Source organism: Eretmochelys imbricata, chromosome 11, assembly GCF_965152235.1.
Source record: "Eretmochelys imbricata isolate rEreImb1 chromosome 11, rEreImb1.hap1, whole genome shotgun sequence".
In the NCBI taxonomy this organism is placed as follows: domain Eukaryota; kingdom Metazoa; phylum Chordata; order Testudines; family Cheloniidae; genus Eretmochelys; species Eretmochelys imbricata.
The window spans coordinates 42,572,448-42,599,199 of record NC_135582.1 but is presented as its reverse complement, the minus strand read 5'-3'; the positions used below and the strand labels follow the sequence as shown (position 1 = coordinate 42,599,199).

Below are 26,752 nucleotides of genomic sequence, written 5' to 3'. Positions count from 1 at the left end.
TTATGAGAACTTTTCATATCAGAGAGGCAAGCAATAGACTATAGAGGCGCCGTACTAAAGAAATCCCTTAAACAGAGTGTGAAGTATTTTTCATTTTTTCCACAGGATAATGATGTGTCCAAACAGGATAAGAGAACAAATAGCTCGTTCTAGGGCAGGCATTAGTTTGGCTGTCTATCCACAGTTGTTGTTGTTCTACCCTTGTGTACAGTAGTTTAATTTTATATTCCTCCTCGTTCAGACCATACACAGCATAGTCACAGATTTAAATGATAGGGTATTTTTATTGTTTGCAAGGCATCACTTGCTTAATCTTTCTTTTAAAAATAAATATATATCTATGTGTATACTTTCCCATTTCATTGAGGCAGATTTGGAAATCAAACCAGGAACTTCAGACTCTACTACGATGGAAAACACTTTGTTGGGGAGAAACGTTTTGAGTCCATCCATGACCTGGTGACAGATGGATTGATTACTCTTTATATTGAAACCAAGGCAGCAGAATATATTGCCAAGATGACAATAAATCCAATTTATGAACACATAGGATATACAACCTTAAACAGAGAGCCAGCACACAAAAAACATATGCCAACCCTGAGAGATACATATGATGGCAAAGAATCTACAGGAGAAGATGAGGTAGCAGAGAAAAGGGTAAGCAACTGTCAAAACACACTTTTTTTTTATTAGACTTTTATTTTATACTTTTAACTCAACTCCACTGAAGAATATTAAATATGTTTATAGGTGTTTAATCTAAATGGTTACATCAGATATTTTTGATTAATAGTAAGTTATATGTTAAGATGTTTTACTAATCTTTCCAAGTTTTCAAATGGAAATTTTTTGCATATTGCAAATGCCTCTGATTCATAAACTTTTATCATAAGGTTCTTTGTTTTTTTAAAAGAAATTATTGCTATTACAAATGTCAATCCTCTGATATTCCAGAACGGCTAAAGATATTTAAACTTAATTACTGTGCAAAAAGACAATTGCCCTTTAATACAGAAATGTATTCCATAATCTATTCAGCATTCCCCATACAATGATAGTAAAGTTGTCCACTTTATAAATAAGTCTGTTCATTAACAAGATAAAATGTTAAAACATTTCACATGACCTAAGTTCAGCCTGTCATGAACTGACAGAACTATTTTTGGCCTCAACCAGGCTTATGAAGAAGGATATCTCTCTTCAGAGAGTTGCATTATCAACTGAGAACTAACTGCATTTGTGGGGTGGGGGAGGGCTTTAAAATAAATAAATAAATTTAGAACCAAATGCAGGATAAATTTCAGACTTTGTACTCTTGCAGAACATCTTTAATGTAATGTAGAAGACCCCAAAAACAGTTGCCATATAGCTTTGTTAACATGACAGATATAAAACTTGTTTTTAAATTCATATTAATACATTTTTAAAATAATGATAGTTTGTTAAAATAAATAACTAGAGGAAAAATTGATTGCATCTGTTTATTAAAAAGCCCATAAATGGCAATCTTTCTTAAGTGTGTGTTTAAAAATATTACTTAAAATATCTATATATTCATGCATATGTAATATGCGCTCTAGGCTCTCCTGTTTCAATGTTATTAAGCGTATTTTGCAAATTACTGTAAATCACAAAAGAAAATACTACGTTTAGGTCTGATTACATATTCATCTTCCCAATCAGAGATAAGGAACACATTTCTTGTAATCCTTACATGTATTGACATTTTGTGTCTACGCTGTTGTGATTGAACTTTTTTAATGTAGTAAATCGTAGAATCATAGAAGATTAGGGTTGGAAGAGACCTCAGGAGGTCATCTAGTCCAGCCCCCTGCTCAAAGCAGGACCAACACCAACTAAATCATTCCAGCCAGGGCTCTGTCAAGCCAGGCCTTAAAAGCTCTAAGGATGGAGATTCCACCACCTTCCTAGGTAACCCATTTCAGTGCTTCACCACACTCCTAGTGAAATAGTGTTTCCTAATATCCAACCTAGACCTCCCACACTGCAACTTGGGACCATTATTCCTTGTTGTCATCTGCTACCACTGAGAACAGTCTAGATCCATCCTCTTCGGAACCCCTCCTTCAGGTAGTTGAAGGCTGCTATCAAATTTCTATCAAATTGCTATCAAACTCTTCTCTTCTGCAGACTAAACAAGCCCAGTTCCCTCAGCCTCTCCTCATAAGTCATGTGCCCCAACCCCCTAATCATTTTCATTGCCCTCAATATATTGGAAAATATATTGATTCTAGCTGTCCATTTTAATCACCTGATTTCTTGCCTGAAACTAGCAGTGGTATAGGTCTAATTTACCTGGGTTCTGTTCCCTGGCGCCATTGACTTGCTGTCTGATGTTGAGCAAATCACTTAACCATTCTGTGCCTCCGTTTCCCCATTTATAAAATTGATACTAATGCTTATCCAATTTTGTAAAGTGCTTGATGCGACCTACAGTTGAAAAGCACTGTGAAAGTAGTACAGTGTGACCATCTCTGACTGCCAAAGTTGACTCACCAATGTGTACGAGAAACAATATGCATTTGAACATGTCTCCAGAATTTATCTCTAGTCCCAAATGAAGCCTATTTCATTAAAAATAGGTTTATCTTATTTACAGACTTCTTCATTTATTGGGAACAAGAAAACTGTTTCAAATCAATAGGTTGGGTCAACATTTTGAAATATTGGTTTGCCCCTAAAAATGACAGCTGTAAGTAAAATACCTTTTTTTAATAGCATAGACCAGAGATTCTCAAATTGTGGTCCACGAGCTCCATTCAGGTGGTCCACAGATAGTTCCCTCTAAGGTGCGCGTGTGGGTGGTCATACACAAGAGAATGAAGGGCCACCCACCTAATTAGTGGAGCCGTGCAGGCGTGGCTCCACTAATTAGGTATCTAGACCCTGGAAAAGATGCACATGTAAGGTGAGGTTGTGGCCTTGGGAGGAAGGGGCAGTGGGGTGAGAAGAGGGAGTGAGAGGAATTTGGGATGTGCAGGGCTGCAGCGGCCAGAAAAAGAGGCGACTTTCCCCAGCTCCAGGGCTGCAGCTGCTGGGGAGAGACAGCCCTGCTTCCCAGCCTCAGCTCTGTGGCTGCTGTGGAGGGGGAGAGAGGGAGAGACCTCCCTCCTCCCCAGCCTCAGCTCAGGGGCCGCCACGGCGGGGGGAGAGGGGGCACATCCGTTGCATTAGAAAGATAAGACTACTGACATTAAAATAAGAGTTGTGTGCTTTTATTTGTAGAACAAAATAACTTTAATATTAAGGCTTTTTTATATAGCGCTTTTATCCAAAGCACTTCACAGTAGTTAGCTAATGGTACAAACAACATTTGGAAAGATCATTAAGTGGTCTGCCAAGACTCTGCAATTTTCAAGTGGTCTGCGAAAAAAAAAGTTTGAGAACCACTGGCATAGACTGTCTAAATGGCCTTATATGCTTTTTCTTCAGTACTTAAGAAGCTTTTTCCACTCCCAATGAACTCAGAGGGGACTTAAGGGGACTCAGAACCTCACAAGATCAGGCTGTTAGTACTGAATTCTATAGATCCTAACAGTGGGGGATGTAAAATATTAGTAGAAAATGTCACCTGTTAATTACAGGTAAAGTTCAGTCAGGTGCAGAAGGCTGCCAGAAGGTCCTCCACACCACTTACACCACCTAACAAGGGCTTACATCGTGTTGGAGGGTCTTGACTGGGCTTTCTGCACTGGCATTTCTTTCATCCTACAAGGGTTTGATTTAAGGCAAAACCTTGAACAGAAGTTCTGGAAATCATCAGATCATGAGGGGAGGTGGTGGTTGTGTGGTTTTTTTGGTAAATTCAACTCTTATCACATTTATCATACTTCACGTACTCACTACTATTCAAAGAGAGTACTGTCATTTTGTGAAGAGGTAATAGAATTTTGTTGTTTAGTGTCATAACATTTTCTGCACTGCCGGAAAAGTTTGTACAGTGTAAGGATGGTAGAGGAGGTTATTACGGAAGGACACTGTTTGTTTGTTTTTTCTTAGATGGATGCTGTCAAATCAGACTTCCATCAATAAAAATGTACATGTGTTTTCTCACAAAATAGATCAAGAACTATTGAGTAGTTCTCTCAAATTGAAATTTTAGATGAAAAGCCTTAGAGAGATTAGTCATGTAATTGCCACATCCCACACCCTTTGTTTGGAGGTTATAAGCATACATTCTGGAGACAAGGCAAGTTTGGCTAACAGTCTGGATTGGCCCGAAGCCCAGTTTTTATGAGTCAGGTCTCATTATTTGTTTTGGAACCTTATTGATGTGGGCATAGAAACAATGGGTCAGTCTATATTGCCAAAAAAATAATAGTAATCACAGCAGCGAGACTCAGAGCCAGGGGCAACTGACTTGGGCTTGTGCTACAAGACTAAAAATAGCAGTGTAGATGTTCCCACTTGCACTGGAGCCTGGGCTCTGAGGGTGTGTCTACATTGCAATACAACACCAATGGCTGGCCCATGTCAGCTGGCTGGAGCCCAGGTTCTGGGACCCTGCGAGGGAGAAGAGTCCCAGAGTCCAGCACCCCATTTGGGGGAAGGGTTCCAAAGCCTGGGCTCCAGCCCGACCCTGACATCTACACTGCAGTGTTATAGCCCTGCAGCCTGAGCCCCGCAAGCATGAATCGGCCGACACAGGTCATCCGTGGGTGTTTTATTGCAGGTAAATATACCCTGATACCCTTCCCCATCGCTGGTCTGAGCCCTAGTCAGTTGACCTGGCTCTGACACACTCTGCCATGGAGGTGTATTTTGCAGTGTAGATGTAACTAGTGAGACGCACACTCCATAGCATGGATAAATGCAGAGGCTGCAATTTCATTTATAACTATTACCAAACTGGAGTAACGCCCCAAGTTACCCAGCAGGGTTATTCTAGTGTGGACTTCAACTGGCACCCATGGCCCCAGATACTACAGACTTGAGGGTGGGTGTGTAGGCCATGCCCGCGCTATACCCTTAGGCCTGCTCCAGCATCCTCCCAGCCCCATCAGAGTCACACCTCAGCTAACAAGGTGAGCATTTGAACGATTTTTGGTTCACATGGTCAATATAGACCCCACTAGTGTCTTCATGCAACACATTAAGAGAATTTACCACTTTCAGCTAAGTTTTATAAAGAATATTAAAATTGTGTGATACACAATACGCATTTTTATATAAATGCTGTGTCACTTGTGTAAAATATTATATGTGTTTCAGAAATGCTTAGCAGAAAGTGACCCCAAACACTGGATAATAGGAAATATTTCCTTGCCTTTTTAAAAAATTGCCTGCTATATAACGGACAGTGTTGTTATAGCCCTGTCGGTCCCAGGATATTAGCAAGACAAGGTTGGTGAGGTAATATCTTTTATTAGACCACCTTCTGTTTGGGAAAGGTACTGAGAGTGTTACAGCTAAATACAAGATTGAGCAGATAGTACCTATTCCCGACCTGAAGAAGAGCTCTGTGTAGCTCGAAAGCTTGTCTCTTTCACCAACAGAAGTTGGTCCAATAAAAGATATTGCCTCGCCCACCTTGTTTCTGCTATATAAAGATATTTTATGGATAGTGATAGCGCACAATACAAAGTAGTTGTATCCGCAGTTAAGCTGCAGACCCTAGCCTTCTCCAGCAAACTAAACATTTATTGTCTGCATTAGAAACTTCCAGAGCCCCTTAAAAATACGGTACTGTACAAAAGTTAATACACTGTTTTTTTATGATATGCTGATATTTGTCGCTGTTTGTTTAATGGCTGTATTTATAAAAAAAAATAGGGATGTCAACCAACTAAAAACTAATTGTGATTAAACAATAATAGAATACCATTTATTTAAATATTTTGGATGTTTTCTACATTTTAAAATATATTGATTTCAATTACAACACAGAATACAAAGTGTACAGTGCTCACTTTATATTATTATTTGTATTACAAATATTTCCACTGTAAAAATGATAAAAGAAATAGTATTTTTCAATTCACCTAATACAACTACTGTAGTGCAATCTCTTTATCATGAAAGTTGAACTTACAAATGTAGAATTATGTACAAAAAATAACTGTATTCAAAAACAAAACAATGCAAAACTTCAGAGCCTACAAGTCCACTCAGTCCTACTCCTTGCTCAGACATACACATTTGTTTACATTTCCAGGAGATAATGCTGCCTGCTTCTTGTTCACAATGTCACCTGAAAGTGAGAATAGGCGTTCACATGTCACTGTTGTAGCTGGCCTCGGAAGATATTTACATGCCAGATGCACTAAAGATTCATACGTCCCTTCATGCTTCTACCATCATTCCAGAGGACATGCGTCCATGCTGATGATGGGTTCTGCTCGATAACCATCTAAAGCAGTGCGGACTGATGCATGTTCGTATTCATCATCTGAGTCAGATGCCACCAGCAGAAGGTTGATTTTCTTTTTTGATGGTTTGGGTTCTGTAGTTTTCACATTAGAGTACTACTCTTTTAAGACATCTGAAAGCATGCTCAACACCTTGTCCCTCGGCCCACTTCAGATTCTTAAATCTTGGGTCGAGTGCTATAGCTATATTTAGAAATCTCACATTGGTACTTTATTTGCATTTTGTCAAATCTGCAGCAAAAGTGTTCTTTAAATGAACAGCATGCTGAGTCGTCATTCGAGACTACTATAACATGAAATATATCGCAGAATGCATGTAAAACAGAGCTGGAGACATGCAATTCTCCCCCAAGGAGTTCAGTCACAAATTTAATTAATGTATTGTTTTTTTAATGAGCGTCATCAGTATGGAATCATGTCCTCTGAAATGGTGTCCAAAGCATGAAGGGGTATACGAATGTTTAACATATCTGGCACATAAATACCTTGCAATGCCAGCTACAAAAGTCCTATGCGAACGCCTGTTCTCACTTTCTGGTGATTCTGTAAATAAGAAGTGGGCAGCTTTATCTCCCATAAATGCAAACAAACTTGTTTGTCTTAGCAATTGGCTGAACAAGAAGTAGGATTGAGTGCACTTGTAGACTCTGAAGTTTTGCATTATTTTGTTTTTGAATGCAGTCATTTTTTGTACATAATTTTACATTTGTAAGTTCAACTTTCATGATAAAGAGATTGCACTACAGTACTTGTATTAGGTGAATTGAAAAATAATATTTCTTTTATCATTTTTACAGTGGAAATATTTGTAATACAAATAATAATATAAAGTGAGCACTGTACACTTTTCCGAGTGGTAGCCATGTTAGTCTGTATCAGCAAAAATAAGGAAGAGTCCTTATGGCACCTTAAAGACCCAAATAAATTTGTTAGTCTCTAAGGTGCCACAAGGACTCCTTGTTGTTTTTAATGTACACTTTGTATTCTGTGTTGTAATTGAAATCAATATATTTGAAAATGTAGAAAAACATCCAAAAATATTTAATAAATTTCAGTTGGTATTCTATTGTTTAACAGTACAATTAAAACTGTGATTAATCAACAGCCCTAATTAAAAAAATGATATTTATCCATTGTTTACATTAATATAAATGATGATTAGAATGATTTAACCTCCATATAAAACAACTCTATACTCATTCTGTAGTGTGTTTATACATAGATTGAGAAGTTTTTCTTTGTCTTCAGTGATAGAAAGGGAAGTATTAAATCCCTGTTGCTCAAATTGAAATATATAAGCCAACTGGAATGGGACAAGTCTAACAGCAGATGCAAAGAAAATTGTAGAAAGTTAAACATGACAGAAGATGCTGTTTTATTATCTGAATGGTGCTTGTAATAATATTCACTAAAGGGAATTATTCCAGTAGATGGAGGAGAAAATAATTTCTGAAGGGCTCTGTATTTTATGAATGTGCATCTTCATAAGCCTTATCCTGCAGCTTCATAGCTTCTCCCTAATTTTTCACCTCTTGGGGATAAAGTCTTATGTTTTCTCCATGGCACAAGGGAGGAAAAAGCTTCTCTGTCTAAAGTAGGGATGAATCATAGAATATCAGGGTTGGAAGGGACCTTAGGAGGTCATCTAGTCCAACCCCCTGCTCAAAGTAGGACTAATCCCGAATTTTTGCCCCAGATCCCAAATGGCCCCCTCAAGGATTGAACTCACAAGCCTGGGTTTAGCAGGCCAATGCTCAAACCACTGAGCTATCCTTCCCCCCAAATGAGTATGTACCCAAATCACATGCTACACACCTGCAGACTCTGTGGACATTCTGATCAGGGTATAATACAGGCTTTGTGATACAGGCCTGCCTGTCATCATAAGTGAGACAAATGGTGATGTGTAAAAATAATTTCTGGAGAAGAACAAACAGAGCACAAGGACACACAGGCTTGGCTGGGGTTGTAATTTTACATTCTATCATAAAAGCGCAGAGGATACAAAGCACCCCATAAACATCAAAATAAAATATTAGAGTCCTAAGCCTAGTAGTAAATTCGGTAAGTGGCAGAGTTTGGGAATCCAAGGATACATGAGATGTCTCTATAGAAATTAACTTTAATTTATAGCAGTAGAAATTTGTGTATTTGGGTGAATTTAAAAAAATTATTGTGGTTGATGGGAGAGCCTTAATAGCTGGCTTTAGCAAAGGAGAAAGATTTAAAGACCATGAAAGATGCAAAGTTGACAAACTATGCAGTCTTTGGATGAGGATTGCAAAACACAAACCATCATGATGAGCAGAAGCATTGGGTGCTGTAAGGGATCTATAACTATATTGTTGTGTGACTTAAGATTAGTTTTTAATGGGAAAAGCATGAGACTCTAATTGACCACTTGTTATGTGTGTCACTGATTACTTGAAGGCCTTTGACTGCTTGTCATATACAAGTGTAAATAGAAAATCAAAAATGTTTTAGTTTACTGATTTTTTACTTTCATGACCTTTGACAGAATTAATAAAGTTAGAACATTAACTGGTGGGTTTGAGAATTGAAAAAGGGAGTGGGCTTGACATGGCTGAATGCTCTTAACATACCATTTCAGCACAGCAGCTAAAAATACAAAGATAGTTCTTCAAATAATCTGTAGGCTGTTCAGAAAGCAAAGTTATGCTGCCATTATGGTCCTTTGAGTTAGGGAGACAAGCCTAAAGACTCCGTTGAAAGTGTGTTCCACCTGAAGTGGCCTAATGCAGAAATGGCAATAGTTCCCAATATCCCAGAGCCAGAGCTGTTTCTGCACTTCACTCCTTGAATAGTTGACAAATCATTGCAAATCCTCCTCCTTCAGAAGGTAATTGTCACAGTAGAGTTAGTGGCCTGCAAGCAGATCAATTGATTCGGTTAAATACTTCATGTAAGATGACAGCTCTATTGAATTAATAAATATATAGATACTTATTTACCTCTTTGTCAAGGTCATTGTCAATTATCTGGCACTGATTTAAATTAACATTATAATTTTTTTACTTCACTAAAATATTGGCATTTTAAAATATTACAAAAGTGAAGTCTATCTAAGGTTGAGCTGTGCTGCTACATATCCTCTGTCTCTCAGAATGAAGTGCCTACTTTAAATAGTTGCAGATTAATTGTATGTTAAGATTGATGCAAATTAAATTTAATAGTCATTGTTATTTACATAAGAAATGACTTACACTTCTGCAAGAAAAGTTACAATAAAAGTAATTGCACTGGCTGTGAACAAGGACCTTCTAGTCCCTCGTGCCAACATATTGCCTGAGATGGAAAGAGTTAAGTAAAGTCTTGGAGAAGCAATTCAACAACAATATTTTTGTTATATTTTTTTAATATTGATAATAACAGCCATTCTTATCTTTCCATGACGATAAATTGGGTCTGATTCTGCATGCAATGCTGATCAAAGAGATCTAGAACAGTGAATCTTTATGATGTTCCCAATATGCCTTAATTGAAAACAAGCTCCTCATGCTAGCTCCTGAGTCTAGTTAGTACTAAGAGCCTGGAGGTAGTGTAAATCTCTATATGCATTTCTAATAAACCCATCACCATTGTATCCAGGAGCCATAACAAAGTTAAGATCACAGTTATATGTGTCCAAAGGTAGACCTAGCTTCCCTAATTTAGGCTGCCATCTCAGATGATGATATTGAGAAATATACCTGAGTCCTTATGCCCCCCTGGTGTTGAGGAAAAGTCTGCTTAAAGAGCTTCCAGAGCGCCTTACATGGCAAAGGTCAGGCTCAGGCAGATCTTCAGTGGTAGTGTTTTATGTAATAGTCCTTTACTGAAAGAACATTCTGCCTGTGAGAATTTCACACTTTGGTCAAAATTTCTGTGGCAGAATATGGGGGGGAGAGGTGGTCCCTGACAATATTTAACCCTTTATCATTGAGAGCTTTAAAGCTAAGGACCAGAAACTTGAAACTGATCTGGAATCTGAATTGGAGTCAATGAAGAGCATGATGTATCCTTGTTGGTCAGTCTTGCTTAGCAGACACAGCATGTTAGACTAGTTGTAGTTTCCAGATGGCCTTCAAGTTGATCCCAATCAGATTGTATTGCAGTCATTTGCCCTGGAGCCAATGAAAGCATAGACCACCTTGCGTAGGTCCTAGGGTGACTAGATGAAACAAACAAAATATCGGGACACATGGGGGAAGCAAAAAAGAAAAGGGGGGGGCAGCCAGACCGGAGTTGCCAAAGCAGAAAAAAACAGCCAGAGCGGCCAAAGCCACAATATCGGGACAAATGGCGTCCTGACTGTGCATTGGTCAGGACTCAGGACAAAGAACTAAAAATTGGGATTTTTATCGGGATGTCTGGTCACCCTAGTAGGTCCATAGATGGATGAAGACATTCTTGGGTACTTGTTGTTTGAGTGTCCAGAAGCAGTGATACGCCCAGTAGGGGCTGAGACAGCACACCACTTTAACAATCAAGGGCAGTGGCAAGGTCTAGCTGTTACAAGTTGTTTGAAATACTTTCTTTCTACCAGCACTGCTTCAGTCTTACCAGGTAGTGTTCATGGGAGGATAGCGGGGTGTGGCGTTAAAGCCTCTTTACGCACACCCCTATCAACAAAAAAGTACCATTAAAACTGCAACTGTCCTTCAATGGTAAATGCTTTTCTTTCAAATATTTATAAAGACATTGAGTGCTGAAGAATCCTGTGGGTTAACTTGATGAGACTGTCAACTCTTTTCTCACAAACGTTCCCTTACAAGTCCCTGGATAGATGTCTATAACAATCATTCTGTACATTTAGTATAATTTATAAATAAAACATAACTCTGTGGAAGGTAAAAAGTCAATCTATTTATTTTGTGCCTAGTGCTGCTTCTAACAGAGGCGTCCAAGACCACACAGCCTTGTCAATACCAAGAATGTCCCTCACACTGTGAAAAGAGACCCTTTTTTTTAGGTAGCTGCTCCTGCACAGTCCACTTCAGTGCATTTGGGCTGCCACATCCTCCTTATCTTTTATCTCCTCCCTCTCTTCTCTCTAGCATGCACTGTGGGAGGGATTACACTTAAAGGGATGGTACCCATTCATTCTGAAACAAGATCACTAATAATTACTTAAGCATACAAGCAGCCATTAAGAGTGTTTTATTATTATTTAAGGCCTGGTAAAAGTTGGTGAGTGGAATAATAAGTTAGTTTCCAGTGTGAGGACATGCGGAATATAAAGAACACTTGAAAGTAATATGCAAGAAATATTTTCTATAGATTGCTGAGAGAGGTATTTTCCATTCATATTAACTTAGAGCAATTGACACCTTACATTACTTTCATTCTGTGGTTGTAGTAAAGCAGATACATAAAAAGACCATACAAACTGTTCTTGCTTTAGGAGCCAAAACTCCCAAATTAAATGTAAAGATATTTTTCTTACAATAATCCATGCTCTGCAGAAGATCTAGCCTTGAAATTCCAATGTGTCTTGCTCAGAAAGGATCAGTTAGTCACACTGTTGGAGACTGGCTAGAGTGTGACTAACTGATCCTTTCTGAGCAAGACAGACTACATCTCAGTTCCCTGCTTCCTCAGTATTTCTGCTGCTTCCAATCTGAATTCTTTCTTTCCTTTTATCCTTGCTAACTCAAATTAGGTTCTCAGCTGGCCACTGTTTATTCCTGCATTTTATTTAAGAGGATGTGTACTAAAAGACTGTTACCCAGCTGATTCCAATTAACCCCTCAGGTCCTATGAAAGAGTTTGCGTGTCCAAAGAATGTTAATGTAATGCTCACACAATAATGTCACGAAGGTGAAGTTAAAGTTGCTGGCACCTATCAGGGGTTCACCTGCATTACTGCCTATCAAGAACATGAGTTAAAAATACATACATACATTACACAAGATATTAAAAATCTAGGAAATGCCCAGTTACAATTGTATTTCTAACACAAGGCATCTTTGTTTCATAATACTGTGTCCCTGTAGAGAAGCCAGTGTACCATCTTCCCTTCCTTGTAGGTCTACTATTAATAATGTACACCACAGAGCAGTAATTTAATTATTTGTCTCATATATACATGTCTCTGACACTTAAGGAGATGATGTCTCACCACACTGACTTTTGCTCTTATCACTTAAGTGCTCTAATACTGCTGGGCAAATTAGGTTAATCTACAGAGGTGCTTTAGCTCTGTCTAATTATACTTGGATAATTGACTGCCATTTGGAATCACAGGGCCCAACCTGTCAGGTGCTGAATGTTCTCCTTGGTTCACAGAATCAGGCCCTCAGCAAAGACTGGAGAATGGTTGCCTTCGATATACCCTTTTTCTTTTTGGTTCAGGAATTTGGAATATTTCTGTATGAGTACTGTGAATGACTGTTAAGACTGTAAAGCAGCCCCATTGCTGTAAAATTAAGATTGCAGAATTCTGCTTCTGTGGTCACTATTCAAATGAATCTGTTAGATGAAATAAGATATTATTCCTTTTTATGTTTGTCAGATAATTTAGTATGGGCACAGACATCTAAGGTAGGTTGAGTGCCTTACTTGTAAAGTACAGCCATTTCTAGGGTTCCTAATACTGTAGGTTCGGGGTGGAGGGTTGTTTGGTTTTGTTTTTTAAACTTGAGCATTCAAACCATTGCAATCTAAACTTGACCTTGGAAATTTCCTTCATTTTTTTAAGTAGTCACAGCATAGGGATGGGAAATGAAGGAAGGTTGGTGGGGGGCTTCCATCTTATTTCCTGGTGCCAGAAGAGGATCGCTTCACTAGCGCACATCTGCTAAGACCTTAGGAGAGGTGCACATCCCCTGTGAATCTCGGGAAGTGCACAGAAGTAGGGCTCCACCGAGGTAAGTGCATCAACCCCTAATGAGCCTTAGGAGGGTTGTCATGTCACCACAATCCTGACAAATGGTGGGAGCTTGTTGTTTTTCTTCCCCTGTGGGTCTTGGGGTAGGTGTGGGCCATAACGAGCTCTCATAGCTATAGGTGCGTATATGGGGGAGTGGGACTTTGGGCACATTAGTGAGAGTAAACTTTTGGCGGAGGCTCCAAGGAGCTCCGAGCAAAGAGCGTTTGGAGGAAGAGCTGAGGAACAGGTATTCACTGCAGGAGAAGACAAGGAGGGAGTCATTAGCACTTCCCTACCTTCTTGAACGGACCAAATTCTGTGGCTCACGCTAGCCTAATTCCTCTGTGATGAAGGACAGAAAATTAAGTGTCAGGTGGAGCAGGGAAAGAAGTGTTGTTTTTTTCTCCTGTCTTGTCCTGCTTTACCACTGAACTGCTCTTGAGGCCCTCCCAAAATTATTGGGTCTGTGGAAAGAGAATGAGGGATCAGGAGGACATCCCTACCCTGTGACTTGCTCAGAGATATGAAGAGGCTTCCTGGAACAGAGGGGTACAGAGAACGATGCTTAGGATAAGCTCATGGTGCAGCAGGACAAGGCAAGGAGAAAGATTAATTACCTCATATAATAGCTGGCCTGGAAAATCAGCTCCGGTGTACAGTTTATAAGATAATATAGCTATCTGCTATGGAGAGATGAGTTTCCTGATACCCATCCTGCAGACCCAAGCATGCCCCAAAAAAGGGATCAGATTTCTCTTCCAAGCATAGTTCACCCTGACGTCTCCACCAAAGGACAAATTGCATGTAGTCTGTGAGGGGAATTTTTATCACTGCAAAAACTCAGAGAAGTGGAGGAGGGCACAGAGATGGCAGAGTCTTGAGTGAGAACTGTGCTGGTGAGTGAAGAGATCAGATCCCTCCTGTGGATCTCCTGAGATGTGAAGGAGAGAAGATCCTACAGGATGCTCAGGAGGCTCATCACTCCATAATGCAATGTTGTTTTATCTTTATAAGCTGTATACAAGAGCTCATCTTCCATTTTAATCACTGGTTACAAAGAGGGATCTTCAGGGGAAATCATTTCAGAAGGCTCTCCTTGGTTATTTGAGGAAATGGTGAGGGGATTTTAAGAGCAGTATATTGCGATTTGTGACACTGTCCTTCCAATAGTCATACCTAGGATAAAGTGGGTCTCTTGGTCATTGTTTCTAAAGGTGGCGTTTAATGGTACTTTTTACTTGTGCAGTAGGCCTGCTTACATAAAATACTCTCAAATTGTGGTGCTCTGTCGCTGGTTTGCTGACTGTCAATTCCATCACTTGTCAGGCTGTTTCCTGGGCTGTATATGTTGTTTTTGTTTTGCCCTCCTTCTTCCATCTGTCTTGTTCTAATTATTTTCTATTACTAATCACTTCTACAGGAAACAGGCTGGACTTTTTGAATTAGGAGAACTGTAAAGGGATAATTTTGTTATTTACAAGTTTTTCTTACCTTACTTTGATTTTATAATGTAACACTGCACAGCTGGTGATAATCACCTGGCGTTACGAGTGTATCTAATCTCATAAACTAAGCAGAATCAGGTCAGGTCAGTACTTGTATTTGAGACTCCCAAGGAAAACCTAGGGACTGCAGGAAGTGGTGATGTTCATGGCCCTTTTCACTCTGAAACAGTCATGAACCAAAGCCCAAGATTCTAATACTTTGTGTTTTAAGGATTAACATCAGATCCTTCTTTAGCTGTACAGTGAGAGATTCCTCATACATATGTTTTACCACCTTAATAGGCTATCCCTTTCTATACACAAAGCTCTCAACCACTTTCTCCTCTGCGTAGGGTGTGCAAATGTTTTCCAATCTAAACGAATAGCATATTTTATACCAGTTATATTTAAATCATCCTGCATAGGTATCCACATCATCAGGCTGTTATGTAGAGTTCAAAATCAGTCTGTCATCCTATACCTTTCAATCCATGGTAAGCAAGCACATCTGTTGCAATTATAATTGTCCAACTATAATTGTCCAGTGGTCACCGCAACCTTGCAGACCTGTGGAGAGTAAAATACTTGGGTAGAAGTGACAGCAGAAAGAAAATAAAGCTATCACATTTGTTAGAGATCTGGACAGAAATGGTTAAATGAATTTTTTAGCTGTATTGGGGTGTAAATGAAAACTGGAGCTATTATATACCCCCTGTTTAAAGCTGTAATAGCCATCCTGTTCTGACCCCTATTTTTATTCCTTCTGAATTGTCACAACTAATCCTTTTAAAATTAAATTCTCAATGCTTAGTGTAAGCTCATAGTTGAAAATTTTCTTTTGAGTTTGAATAAAATCAGGAGAGCAATGTAGTTACCTAGATAGACAGAAATGCTTGCTTTCATTACTGCACACTTGTCACACTTAGTCCTCAGCCACTGCAAGGATACCAGACTTTTCAAAAATTTCAGTTAGAATTAGAAAGTTATAAACTCTTACAAACCTATCCTCTTTTTAAAGATATTAGCGCCAATTATTTAGAGCTGTGCAGCTTTTAATGTTCCCCGATGTGCATCTCCTAATGTTTGTGAGCGCTGTAGGAACTGTCAGATTGACCGATCTGATGCTTACCTGAGTTATTTTAGCACTGACCCCTCAGCATCGGTATTCCTGGCTTTTAGTGGGGCTAGCCATGTGCATAAAGTTAACCACAAGCTAACATATTTGCAGGATCAAGGCCCAGATGATCAAATTATACTAGATATTCTTGTATACTGCATTCAGTTAATGATAGTTATATCAATTGTTAGATGGATATTGCATCAAAGCACAGAATAAGAAACTGGTATGTCTATAGGATTTGGGTGTTTATTGCCGAGTATAATGTCCCACATTAAACTTTATTACTGGGTGTATGTTCTTAGTTTTCAGTGTGTGAATCAGGGGTAGTAGCATTTAAAGAGCCAAGCAGCTTTTCTCTTTCCTAGGCAAGAGCAGATGAATATGGAGATGAAAGGTTATATTGTCTGTTTCTATACTAAATTTAAACATGGTTGGGAAGTGTTTAATAATGGATTATATCACGTCTCAAATGTTATTGGGTGAGGAGTGTTTTGGGTGATTTTACAGTGCAGAAAAAGTTATCATGAAGCAGTTACCAAAGCCAATATGGAAGTGAGGTACATTTGCATTCTAACATTGCTGTGACTCAGAATCAGCTTAAAGTAGCAATGTGTTCAATACAAATGCATGAAAATTGAAAGTAACATCATGTATATTTGTATTTTTCATGGAGCTGAAATTTTTCAGATCCTAAATGACAGCTTTTCATTCAAATTCACTTCAAATTCCAAATGCTGTTAGCATTCAAACCTGCAGCTTGGTGCTTTGAAACTGACAAAAGACCTCTGAACTGACAACCACCTTTACAATAAACAGAAGATTTTAAGACAGATGCTTTGCTCAGCAAGTTGGTATGCTAGCAGCTACTGAATAACTTATGTTGGGGCTATGGGTTAATTCTCTTAAGCTACTTTTAAAGCTGAGAATCAAAACAATAATAAGCTTATCTATTTTATGTAGTTTCAACCACTTAAAATGTTGATTGATATTAGCAGTATTAAAACAAGAGAAGAGTGGGGTTTTGGGGGGGGGGTTTGTTTTTACTTCTAGTCTGGAAAAATGATAATTAAAAAGAGCCTGGATAAGATAAAAAGGGGAAATAACTTGGCTGAATAAGCAGAAGAAAACACATCTGTTGGTTCAGTATTTAGTTTAATCCTAATAGATGAGTTGTAAAAATGAAATTTTTTTAAGCATGGATTTTTAACATCAATGTGTCTTGGTGTTCAGAAGAACAAAATATTCTTTCCAAAGATGTTTTACCTCAAATTCCAAATGAAATGCCAGATTTTTGTATTGCCAGTAGGATCCTACGAGTGGTAGGTTTCCTGGGCTTCATCTGAAAGTCATGTTTCAAGAAAGACTTGTGCCAATGAATATAAAAAAAAATAAACAAAAAACACCATTCAGATAGAAACGATCTACTCTGGCTGCACACTGACTTTTTTCCTAAGCCAAACAACAATATATGTACCCTAATTTAGCACAAACCTCTGATGGAGAAATGGGTTGGTGGCAGCCCATTTTCAGAATGATACAGTTTTAAAATGAAGAAGCTATTTAAATTTGTTTCAGAATTGCTGTTTTTTCCCCTTTTGAGATGATAGTTTCTTCATCCCTGGAATTGCTGACTCTTGGAGTGGGAATTCCTAGTGGCCATAACTTCAACCAGAAACCTGGGTGAGTTTGCTGCCCTCTCACATAAACACTCACATGGCAGGAAAATTTAAAAGAGTAACACGGGAGACAAAGCAGTAGTAAATGGGAAAGAAGACTAATATATATGGGGGTGGAGAGGAATTGAACCATTCAAATAGGACATAGACTGACTGGTTTTGTAAGTCTAGGATATTAGTTGCTCTACTTTTGGACTCACTAGTGCCTGCTAATCTAGTTCGAAACCAAGAAACCACCAAAGTTTCCAAAGCACCAGTTACCAAAGCCAGCAAGGTTATTTTGTGGGAGCAGCAACTAGAAGAGAACAAAAAGCATCTGAACAGTGTAATAAAACCTGACTCCCATTAGAAGTTACAGACCTGAGAAGGATTTTTCATCTTTTCATTTATTTTCTAATTTTCTTTGTAAGGGAGAAACTTTCTTTGTTTTGTCTCTGCTTTATTTTCCATACTTTACAATTTTAACACTATGATAAATATTGTATTTCACTGTGGTGAAAGGAAGCTCCCTGCAATTAGTAATTCTCTTCATTCCTCCCCCTCTTTTATCTTTCCATTTTCTTCTTGTATCTGAGGTAGGGCCTATATTTAACAAGAGACCTAAGTACATGCCTAATGTTCAGTACCTGAATAGTCTCTGGGCAGGTCTACACTACGGGGTTAAGTCAACCTAAGTTACGCAACTCCAGGTACATGAATAACGTAGCTGGATTCAACAAAGCTTAGGTTGACTTATTGTGGTTTCTACACTGCACTGGGTCAACGGGAGAAACTCTGCCATCGACTTATCTTATGCTTCTCATTCCTGTGGAGTACCGGAATTGACGGGAGAGTGATAAGCGGTTGATTTAGTGGGTCTTCTTCACTAGACCCACTAAATCTACCCCTGGTGGATCACTCGGCACAGCATCAATCCACGGTAAGTGTAGACATGCGCTTTCTGAGCTCAGTTTGGGCACATGTTTATACCTCTTAGTGAGTTATAGATAACCTAAGGGCTTGATTTCTGAGACTTCTTTAGAATGTAGTTCCACTGCTGGAGATTTTGAATCAAACTCTTATCTCATTTACTCCAGATTTAAATCAGAAATAACATGGTTAAAGTCAGTTGTAATTCCTGAGTTACATGAGTGTAACCGAGAACATTAAGGCAAATAGGATTTGATGCTTGAGCAGAATCTGATCCCTTTTTTTGATTCTGCACTGTAGCCTTGTCTGAAAGTCAATCTTGAGCTTGATCTAGCAATTCACTGAGTGCAGGCGCAGCTGCACCCATGCAGAATCCTGCACTCAGGAAATGCAGGATCAGGGCCTGGGGAAGTGCTGATAAACACTTTGGACCACCATAGTTCCGAGCTCTTTTCAGTGTTGGATGATCAACAAGGGACTTCAGAATGACGATGAAATCACATTATGATCTGCAAAAATGTTACCTGAAAATGTTACAACTCAAAAAAAAATTGTAATAAAAGTATTTTAAAACTATAAACTCATCTTGATTACTGGGGTTATATCCAGGATTATTTTAGAAAGGATTAGAGGGGTTAGCACTTTTCAGTCTTAATTATGCTAAACAAGTATGATCACGAACTGAAAGTATGTTGGAGGGGAAAACTGTGACAACACATGTATCTTAGCAACATAGCTTACTCCGGAGGATATGGATGAATTCAGAATACTGGCTGTGCCAAAAGAACAGGTGTAGCATGAAATACAAAGAATGTTTAGAAATTAATGAGCTGCAGTTTTCAATTACAAAGTGTATTGAATCATTCTAGATTGAATTATTATACAGAACAAAAAAAGGCTAATATAAGGGGCAGAATGCAGACTGCCATGAGAAGACTGATGTGGATGTGAAATATTATGCATGAGGTAAGAAAATATTAACAAGAGATAAAAAGAAACGTGCATAATGCCTGCACACATTATATCCAGCTCTGAGCCTCCTATTCCATGAATACTGCAAATTAACTCAAATCAAAGAGAGCTCTGTGGACCAAACAATTATTATCCCAAATTTAATTTCTTTAATTAAAAAAATATGTAGGGTTTTCATGTAAAAACTGCTTATGAGAACATGGCTCTGGAGTAGATCAGATAAGAACAGTGTTGTAAATTAATAATTTTTCCATAAAAATTTGTCACCATCAGAAATTTTACTATTTGTAAATATTTGAGAATTATTGGGGTTCTTGACAAAAGGAACCATATATGACAAAAGGATCTGTGTAAACTCTTCAAGGTGCAGGAATTGTGCCTTCTTTTTTATTTGGAAATTGTTTAGCATATTGTGGGACATTCCAGAAATAAATCATAATTTTCCTCTAAGGTTTTTAGTACTAAATAAGGTGGAATTTTAGTACTAACTAAGGTGGAATTTGAATATTTGTTTTATAGCCCTGATTTTCTTTGATTATCGAATGTGGTATATTACTGATAATGGACATTTGATGAAAGATTACTGTTAATGCAGTTTCTGCTTTTCATTAGATTATGACTGTTATCCCTAAGCTAGAGCATGTTGTGCTGTGGGCTTTGTAAATGGCTTAAAAGTACATTCTGGGATAAAATTTGCCGTGAGGAATCATAGTCCAAGAAATTTTTGTGAGGGATAATACCTCGCTGAAATAAATGTCAGTTGTCTCTTGATCACAGTGATGCAGATCCCCACAGACAGGAGAAGGCAGAGGGGCAGGAGAAGGAAATAAAAGAAAACGATAGATAAATGTAATGCCATTAGCTGAAAAAAAGAGAATAAGTTGACAAAATAGAAAGTGAGGGTAGAGGAGGTGCCAATGTGCTCAGTCAAGGCAGTTAATTAGGGTCACATGGCTGCCGTGACTCCTTTCAGGATGCTGTTGCCCCAGGCAAGAACTTTCCAGAATAGTATCTGTAGGTGGTAGTTATTTACCATTTGTATTATACTAGCACCTCAATGCCTCAATCAGGAGCCCATTGTGCTAGGCACTGTACAGGCATGAAGTAAAAAGACAGTCCCTGACCCAGACATCTCATAGTCCTGGTTTGTGACAAGGTGAATGAAATACATGTGTGTGGGAAAGGGTGGATGAAGTAATAGTGAAACAAGCAAATTTGTGCAGTAGGCAACTGTCCTAGCTCAATGCCTGCCTAGCCATGTTCTACTATGGGTGAAGTCAACTCGGTAATGCTCATTGGTGCTGGAGACAGCTTTCTCACAGGCCATTCCAAGACTGAAATGAACCCTGTGGACCCTCCCTCAAAGCTAAGGCCGTCACAAACATCACCACTTTCTGCTCCAAGTGCAAGGTGTAGTTCTTTGACCTTGCCTTCTCTAGCTTTAAACGTGCAAGCGGAAGAGGATGAGAGAACAAACACTGCTTAATACGCTACTTACTAGAAGGTGCTCAGGTACTATGGTGATCATCACGGTATAAGAATCTGGGCTCTGAAGTGCATAGAAAATATGTGCTTCTTCCCTATATCAGCCATTCCAGATTATGAAGAAGAAATATAGGACCCTTGGTTATTCACCCAAGAAATTGAAGTGCTGCTCCATTTTGTACGCTATGTACTTTAGTTGAGTGGTGTTTAAGGCGATGCTTATATACCTATTTCTAAAGACTGTTTAATTACTTAGTTATTCAAGTGACTGGTGTCTCAGATCACTAGATTCATGGAGCAGTGAAAAGTGTCATGCTTTGGGTGCAAGTGGTTGTAAATTCACTGTCGCTTGGTAAGCTGGGTTCAAGCAAACAATATGTGTTTCAGTACAGCCAAATGTAAGATCAGACATCCATGGGCAAACAATGTAGGCCATACTTACAGGATATCACAATGTCATCTGTGAAGTGGTCGCTCTGCAAAAGATTTGGGGGCTTATACTGGATACATGGGATCCCAGTGCAACACTGTGGTCATCTGTGCAACACTGTGCAATCATTGGGTGTGTAAACAGGGGAATACTGAATAGGAGTAAGGAGGTTCTATCACCTCTGCATTTGTCATTTGTGCAACTGCTACTGGAATACTGTGTCCAGTTCTGGTGTCCCCATTCAAGAAGGATGTTGTTAAATTGGAGATGAATCAGAGAAGAGAAGAGCCATGAGAATAACTGAAGGATTGGAAAAGATGCCTTATCCCAGTGATTCCCAAACTTTTTGCTGTAGCGACCCACCAACTGCATTTTGTCTTTTTTGGGGAGGGGGGTTAGACCCACTATTACATATACTGAGTGAGTGAATGAGAGTGTGTGTGTGTGTGTGTGTAGAGACACTACACACACACTATTTTTATTTAATAGTAAATTAACTATTTACTATTTTTTAAATTCTGTAACGATGCAACAACAATATTGATTTTGTATTATCTTCCTAAAAATGTGACTGTATTAAGGAAAAGTAGTCTGCGCTATAGTGAATATTGCTGTCATATCCTGGAACTCATTTAAAAAAAAACAACTGGAGATGTGGCCGGAGCTGGCTTAACACATCGACAAACTGGGCACATACCTAAGACCCAGACTCATGGGAGGAGCCCAAAATCTTTGACCAGCGCTGCCGCTGCCTTGCTCTGTCGAGGGGGCACTGACCACACACCGCAGCACCCTCTGCCCTGGCACTGCAACCCTGGTGTGGCCGGGAGGCCCAGGCAGAGTAGTTATGTTTAGGGAGAGCCTGCCCGTTCTTTTAACATCTGTAGTTCCGAAGGGTATCCACGTGAACCAAAGACCTCCATGTACTCTGCCAATCTCTGGCTCGACTGCTGGCCATGTTGGCTGTGACTGAACTAATTGGTAGTTGCACAATGTCCTCTTCTAGGGCTCTGTCCTGCAAGGTGCTGAGAACCTTAACCCTGATCCAGCAAAGTACATTAGCATGTGCTTAATTTGAAGTATGTGAGTAGCCCCACTGAAGCATATCGTCCCTATCACTCTGCTACTGCCTTCTAATGTGGGAGGGAGGCCATGGGTGCTGTGTTGTGATGTGCTTCAGTCCCCATATTGCCTTAATCATAGAATCATAGAATATCAGGGTTGGAAGGGACCTCAGGAGGTCATCTAGTCCAACCCCCTGCTCAAAGCAGGACCAATCCCCAATTAAATCATCCCAGCCAGGGCTTTGTCAAGCCTGACCTTAAAAACTTCTAAGGAAGGAGATTCTACCACCTCCCTAGGTAATGCATTCCAGTGTTTCACCACCCTCCTAGTGAAGAAGTTTTTCCTAATATCCAACCTAAACCTCCCCCACTGCAACTTGAGATCATTACTCCTTGTCCTGTCCTCCTCTACCACTGAGAATAGTCTAGAACCATCCTCTCTGGAACCACCTCTGGTAGTTGAAAGCAGCTATCAAATCCCCTCTCATTCTTCTCTTCTGCAGACTAAACAATCCCAGTTCCCTCAGCCTCTCCTCATAAGTCATGTGTTCCAGACCCCTAATCATTTTTGTTGCCCTTCGCTGGACTCTCTCCAATTTATCCACATCCTTCTTGTAGTGTGGGGCCCAAAACTGGACACAGTACTCCAGATGAGGCCTCACCAATGTCGAATAGAGGGGGACGATCACGTCCCTCGATCTGCTCGCTATGCCCCTACTTATACATCCCAAAATGCCATTGGCCTTCTTGGCAACAAGGGCACACTGCTGACTCATATCCAGCTTCTCGTCCACTGTCACCCCTAGGTCCTTTTCCGCAGAACTGCTGCCTAGCCATTCGGTCCCTAGTCTGTAGCTGTACATTGGGTTCTTCCGTCCTAAGTGCAGGACCCTGCACTTATCCTTATTGAACCTCATCAGATTTCTTTTGGCCCAATCCTCCAATTTGTCTAGGTCCCTCTGTATCCTATCCCTGCCCTCCAGCGTATCAACCACTCCTCCCAGTTTAGTATCATCCACAAATTTGCTGAGAGTGCAATCCACACCATCCTCCAGATCATTTATGAAGATATTGAACAAAACCGGCCCCAGGACTGACCCCTGGGCCACTCCACTTGACACCGGCTGCCAACTAGACATGGAGCCATTGATCACTACCCGTTGAGCCCGACAATCTAGCCAACTTTCTACCCACCTTATAGTGCATTCATCCAGCCCGTACTTTAACTTGCTGACAAGAATACTGTGGGAGACCGTGTCAAAAGCTTTGCTAAAGTCAAGAAACAATACATCCACTGCTTTCCCTTCATCCACAGAACCAGTAATCTCATCATAGAAGGCGATTAGATTAGTCAGGCATGACCTTCCCTTGGTGAATCCATGCTGACTGTTCCTGATCACTTTCCTCTCATGTAAGTACTTCAGGATTGATTCCTTGAGGACCTGCTCCATGATTAATATTCATCCTGTGCTCAGCATCTTCCAGGATCAAGCTCCTGCTGGGGGCGCTGTAGAAGTTATTGATTGAAAATGAATGTTGCAAGAGGCAGCATTAATTCTGAGGGGTTTTCCTCTGGAAAATCCCACCATTTTGCAGAGGACAATGCCCCCTTGATGCACCCAACTTTGCTACCCCAACAACTGGCAAAAGTGTGTCCCTCAAAAAAAATCCACTGAGCCCTAGCTACGTGGCTTTCACACAGAGTGGTTTTTGCTATCTGAAGGGAAGGGAGAGAGTATGTCTGTCATGCTCTATATTCCTCTGCCCCTCCCTCCTGCACTTATTTGCTGTGGTTGGCTGGCATTTTCCCCCATTTGATCCCCCTCTGTGCCCGAGTAAGTGATAGTGATTTTTGAGCGGTCAGAAGTGAAGAAACTAAGTGTACAGGCTTATGTTTTAGTTTTAACTCATTGCTGCACTTCTCTCCTCATAGCAGTATGAGTTAAGAGTGAGGTGACGGTCTTAATTTAACTTCCTGACTATCCTTTTACTATGATGAGTGTTTGTGATTTATCTTGTCTTACTCACATCCAGCTTGGTAACAACTCTGCCTTTGTTCTGCTGTCACAGCTTGCTTTGTGCCTCTGGATTGGTAGTCGTTGCCTATAAGGGAAAGGCCGGAGTAGACGATTTAACTAATTAAATACACCCATCGTGGGGGAGGCATCCCATTACGGGAGTAACCTGTGAGTTAAGGCTATTTTCCAGGGACACAGGGGACATCAGTGGGTTAGACCAGTTTCATGCAAGACAAAGAGGGTCAGTTACACAGTGGAGGTGCCAATCTCCTGGTGCATGAAACATGGTGTTGGAGAACACCAGGCCCTGGGCCCTCAATAGGGGAATGGGCCTGCAGTGCTGCCCCACTCAAGGGCATAGGAGTATTCTGTGTTGGGCTTCCACAGAAGATTTATTGCCAGGATAGTGTCAAGTGTTGCACAGTGTCTTGGTTATTCAGTATGAATAAGGTTGTGGCAATTACTTTCAAAACTAAGCCATTGCAGTGTGGGATTTAGCACTGAAATGGCAGCTACGTTCATTCTAAAACTTTTCCATAAAGTTCTTTGGAAATACTTACACTTGGAAAAAAAAACTTTAAGGAAATCCCTGGAATTCCCCCTCCCTCTGTTTCTAAAGATTCAGTGGGCCAGTTTCTGACTTCATTAAATGCTGAGTAACTCCATTGAAGTTAATGGGGTCATGCAGGTCCAGAACCACTGGCTTTAGTGTAAGTACTCTGGATTTACACCATTGTGGGACCCAGGCATCTATATCAACATAACTTAAAAAAAAAAAAAGGAAATGTAGTTTTTAGTTTGGCAGTTGAAAAAGTATCTTGCTTTGCTCAATCATGCATTTGTACTTAAAAATAAAGTTGAATTTCTTCTAAATTGAAAATAGTAGAATCATAGGAGTGAAGGACTAGAAGGGACCTCAGGAGGTCATCTAGTCCATTCCCCTGCACTCAAGGCAGGAGTAGTAATAACTAGACCATTTCTGAAAGATGTTTGGAGGTTTTTAAGAACAGGTTAGACAATGACAGAGATTCCATAATCTCCCTAGGCAATTTGTTCCAGTATTTAACTACCCTGACAGTTAGAAGTTTTTTCTACTGTCCAGCCCAAATCTCCTTTGCTACATTGCTTCTTGTCCTAGCCTCAGATGTAACAAGAACAGTTTTCTCCCTGCTCCTTGTAAAAAACTTTTATCCACTTGAAAACTGTTATCATGTGTCCCCTCCATCTTCTCTTCTGCAGACTAAACAAACCCAATTCTAGACCTTTAATCATTTTTGTTGCTTTCCTCTGGACTTTCTCCAATTTGTCCACATCTTCCCTGAAATGTGGTACCCAGAACTAGACACAGTACTCTACTTCTACTTGAGGGCCTTATCAGCGCAGAGTAGAATGGAAAAATTACTTTTTGTGTCTTGCTTACAACACTCCTGCTAATATATCTCAGAATGATGTTCTTTTTTTTTTGCAACAGCATTATACTGTTGACTCATATTTAGTTTGTGATCCACTATAACCCCCAAATCTCTTTCCGCAGTACTCCTTCCTAGGAAGTCATTTCCCATTTTGTATGTATGCTACTGATTGTTCCTTCCTACGTGTTTCAGAGTAACAGCCGTGTTAGTCTGTATTCGCAAAAAGAAAAGGAGTACTTGTGGCACCTTAAAGACTAACCAATTTATTTGAGCATGAGCTTTCGTGAGCTACAGCTTTCCTCTTGTTTTTTCCTACCCCCCCCCCCCCCCAGATGTTCTGGTTTAACTTGGATTTAAACTTGGAGAGTGGTCAGTTTGGATGAGCTATTACCAGCAGGAGAGTGAGTTTGTGTGTGTATGGGGGTGGGTTTTTGGAGGGGGGTGAGGGAGTGAGAGAACCTGGATTTGTGCAGGAAATGGCCTAACTTGATTATCATGCACATTGTGTAAAGAGTTGTCACTTTGGATGGGCTATCACCAGCAGGAGAGTGAATTTGTGTGGGGGCGTGGAGGGTGAGAAAACCTGGATTTGTGCTGGAAATGGCCTAACCTGTTGCTCACTTTAGATAAGCTATTACCAGCAGGACAGTGGGGTGGGAGGAGGTATTGTTTCATATTCTCTGTGTATATATAAAGTCTGCTGCAGTTTCCACGGTATGCATCTGATGAAGTGAGCTGTAGCTCACGAAAGCTCATGCTCAAATAAATTGGTTAGTCTCTAAGGTGCCACAAGTACTCCTTTCCTTCCTACGTGGAGTACTTTGCATTTGTCCTTATTGAATTTTATCCTATTTACTTCAGACCATTTCTCGAGTTTGTCCAGATCATTTTGAATTTTAATCTGATCTTCCAAAGCACT

General features: G+C 39.9%; 1 protein-coding gene across 1 annotated transcript in view; it reads left to right on the top strand.

Annotated features, from left to right (window-relative positions):
* CHN1 (chimerin 1) overlaps positions 1-26,752 on the top strand; it is a 155,653-nt gene that overhangs the window by 85,097 nt on the left and 43,804 nt on the right. The window contains exon 6 of the mRNA XM_077829933.1: positions 372-660. Within this exon, the coding sequence (XP_077686059.1) occupies positions 372-660 (289 nt within the window). The remainder of the gene's footprint in view (positions 1-371; positions 661-26,752) is intronic.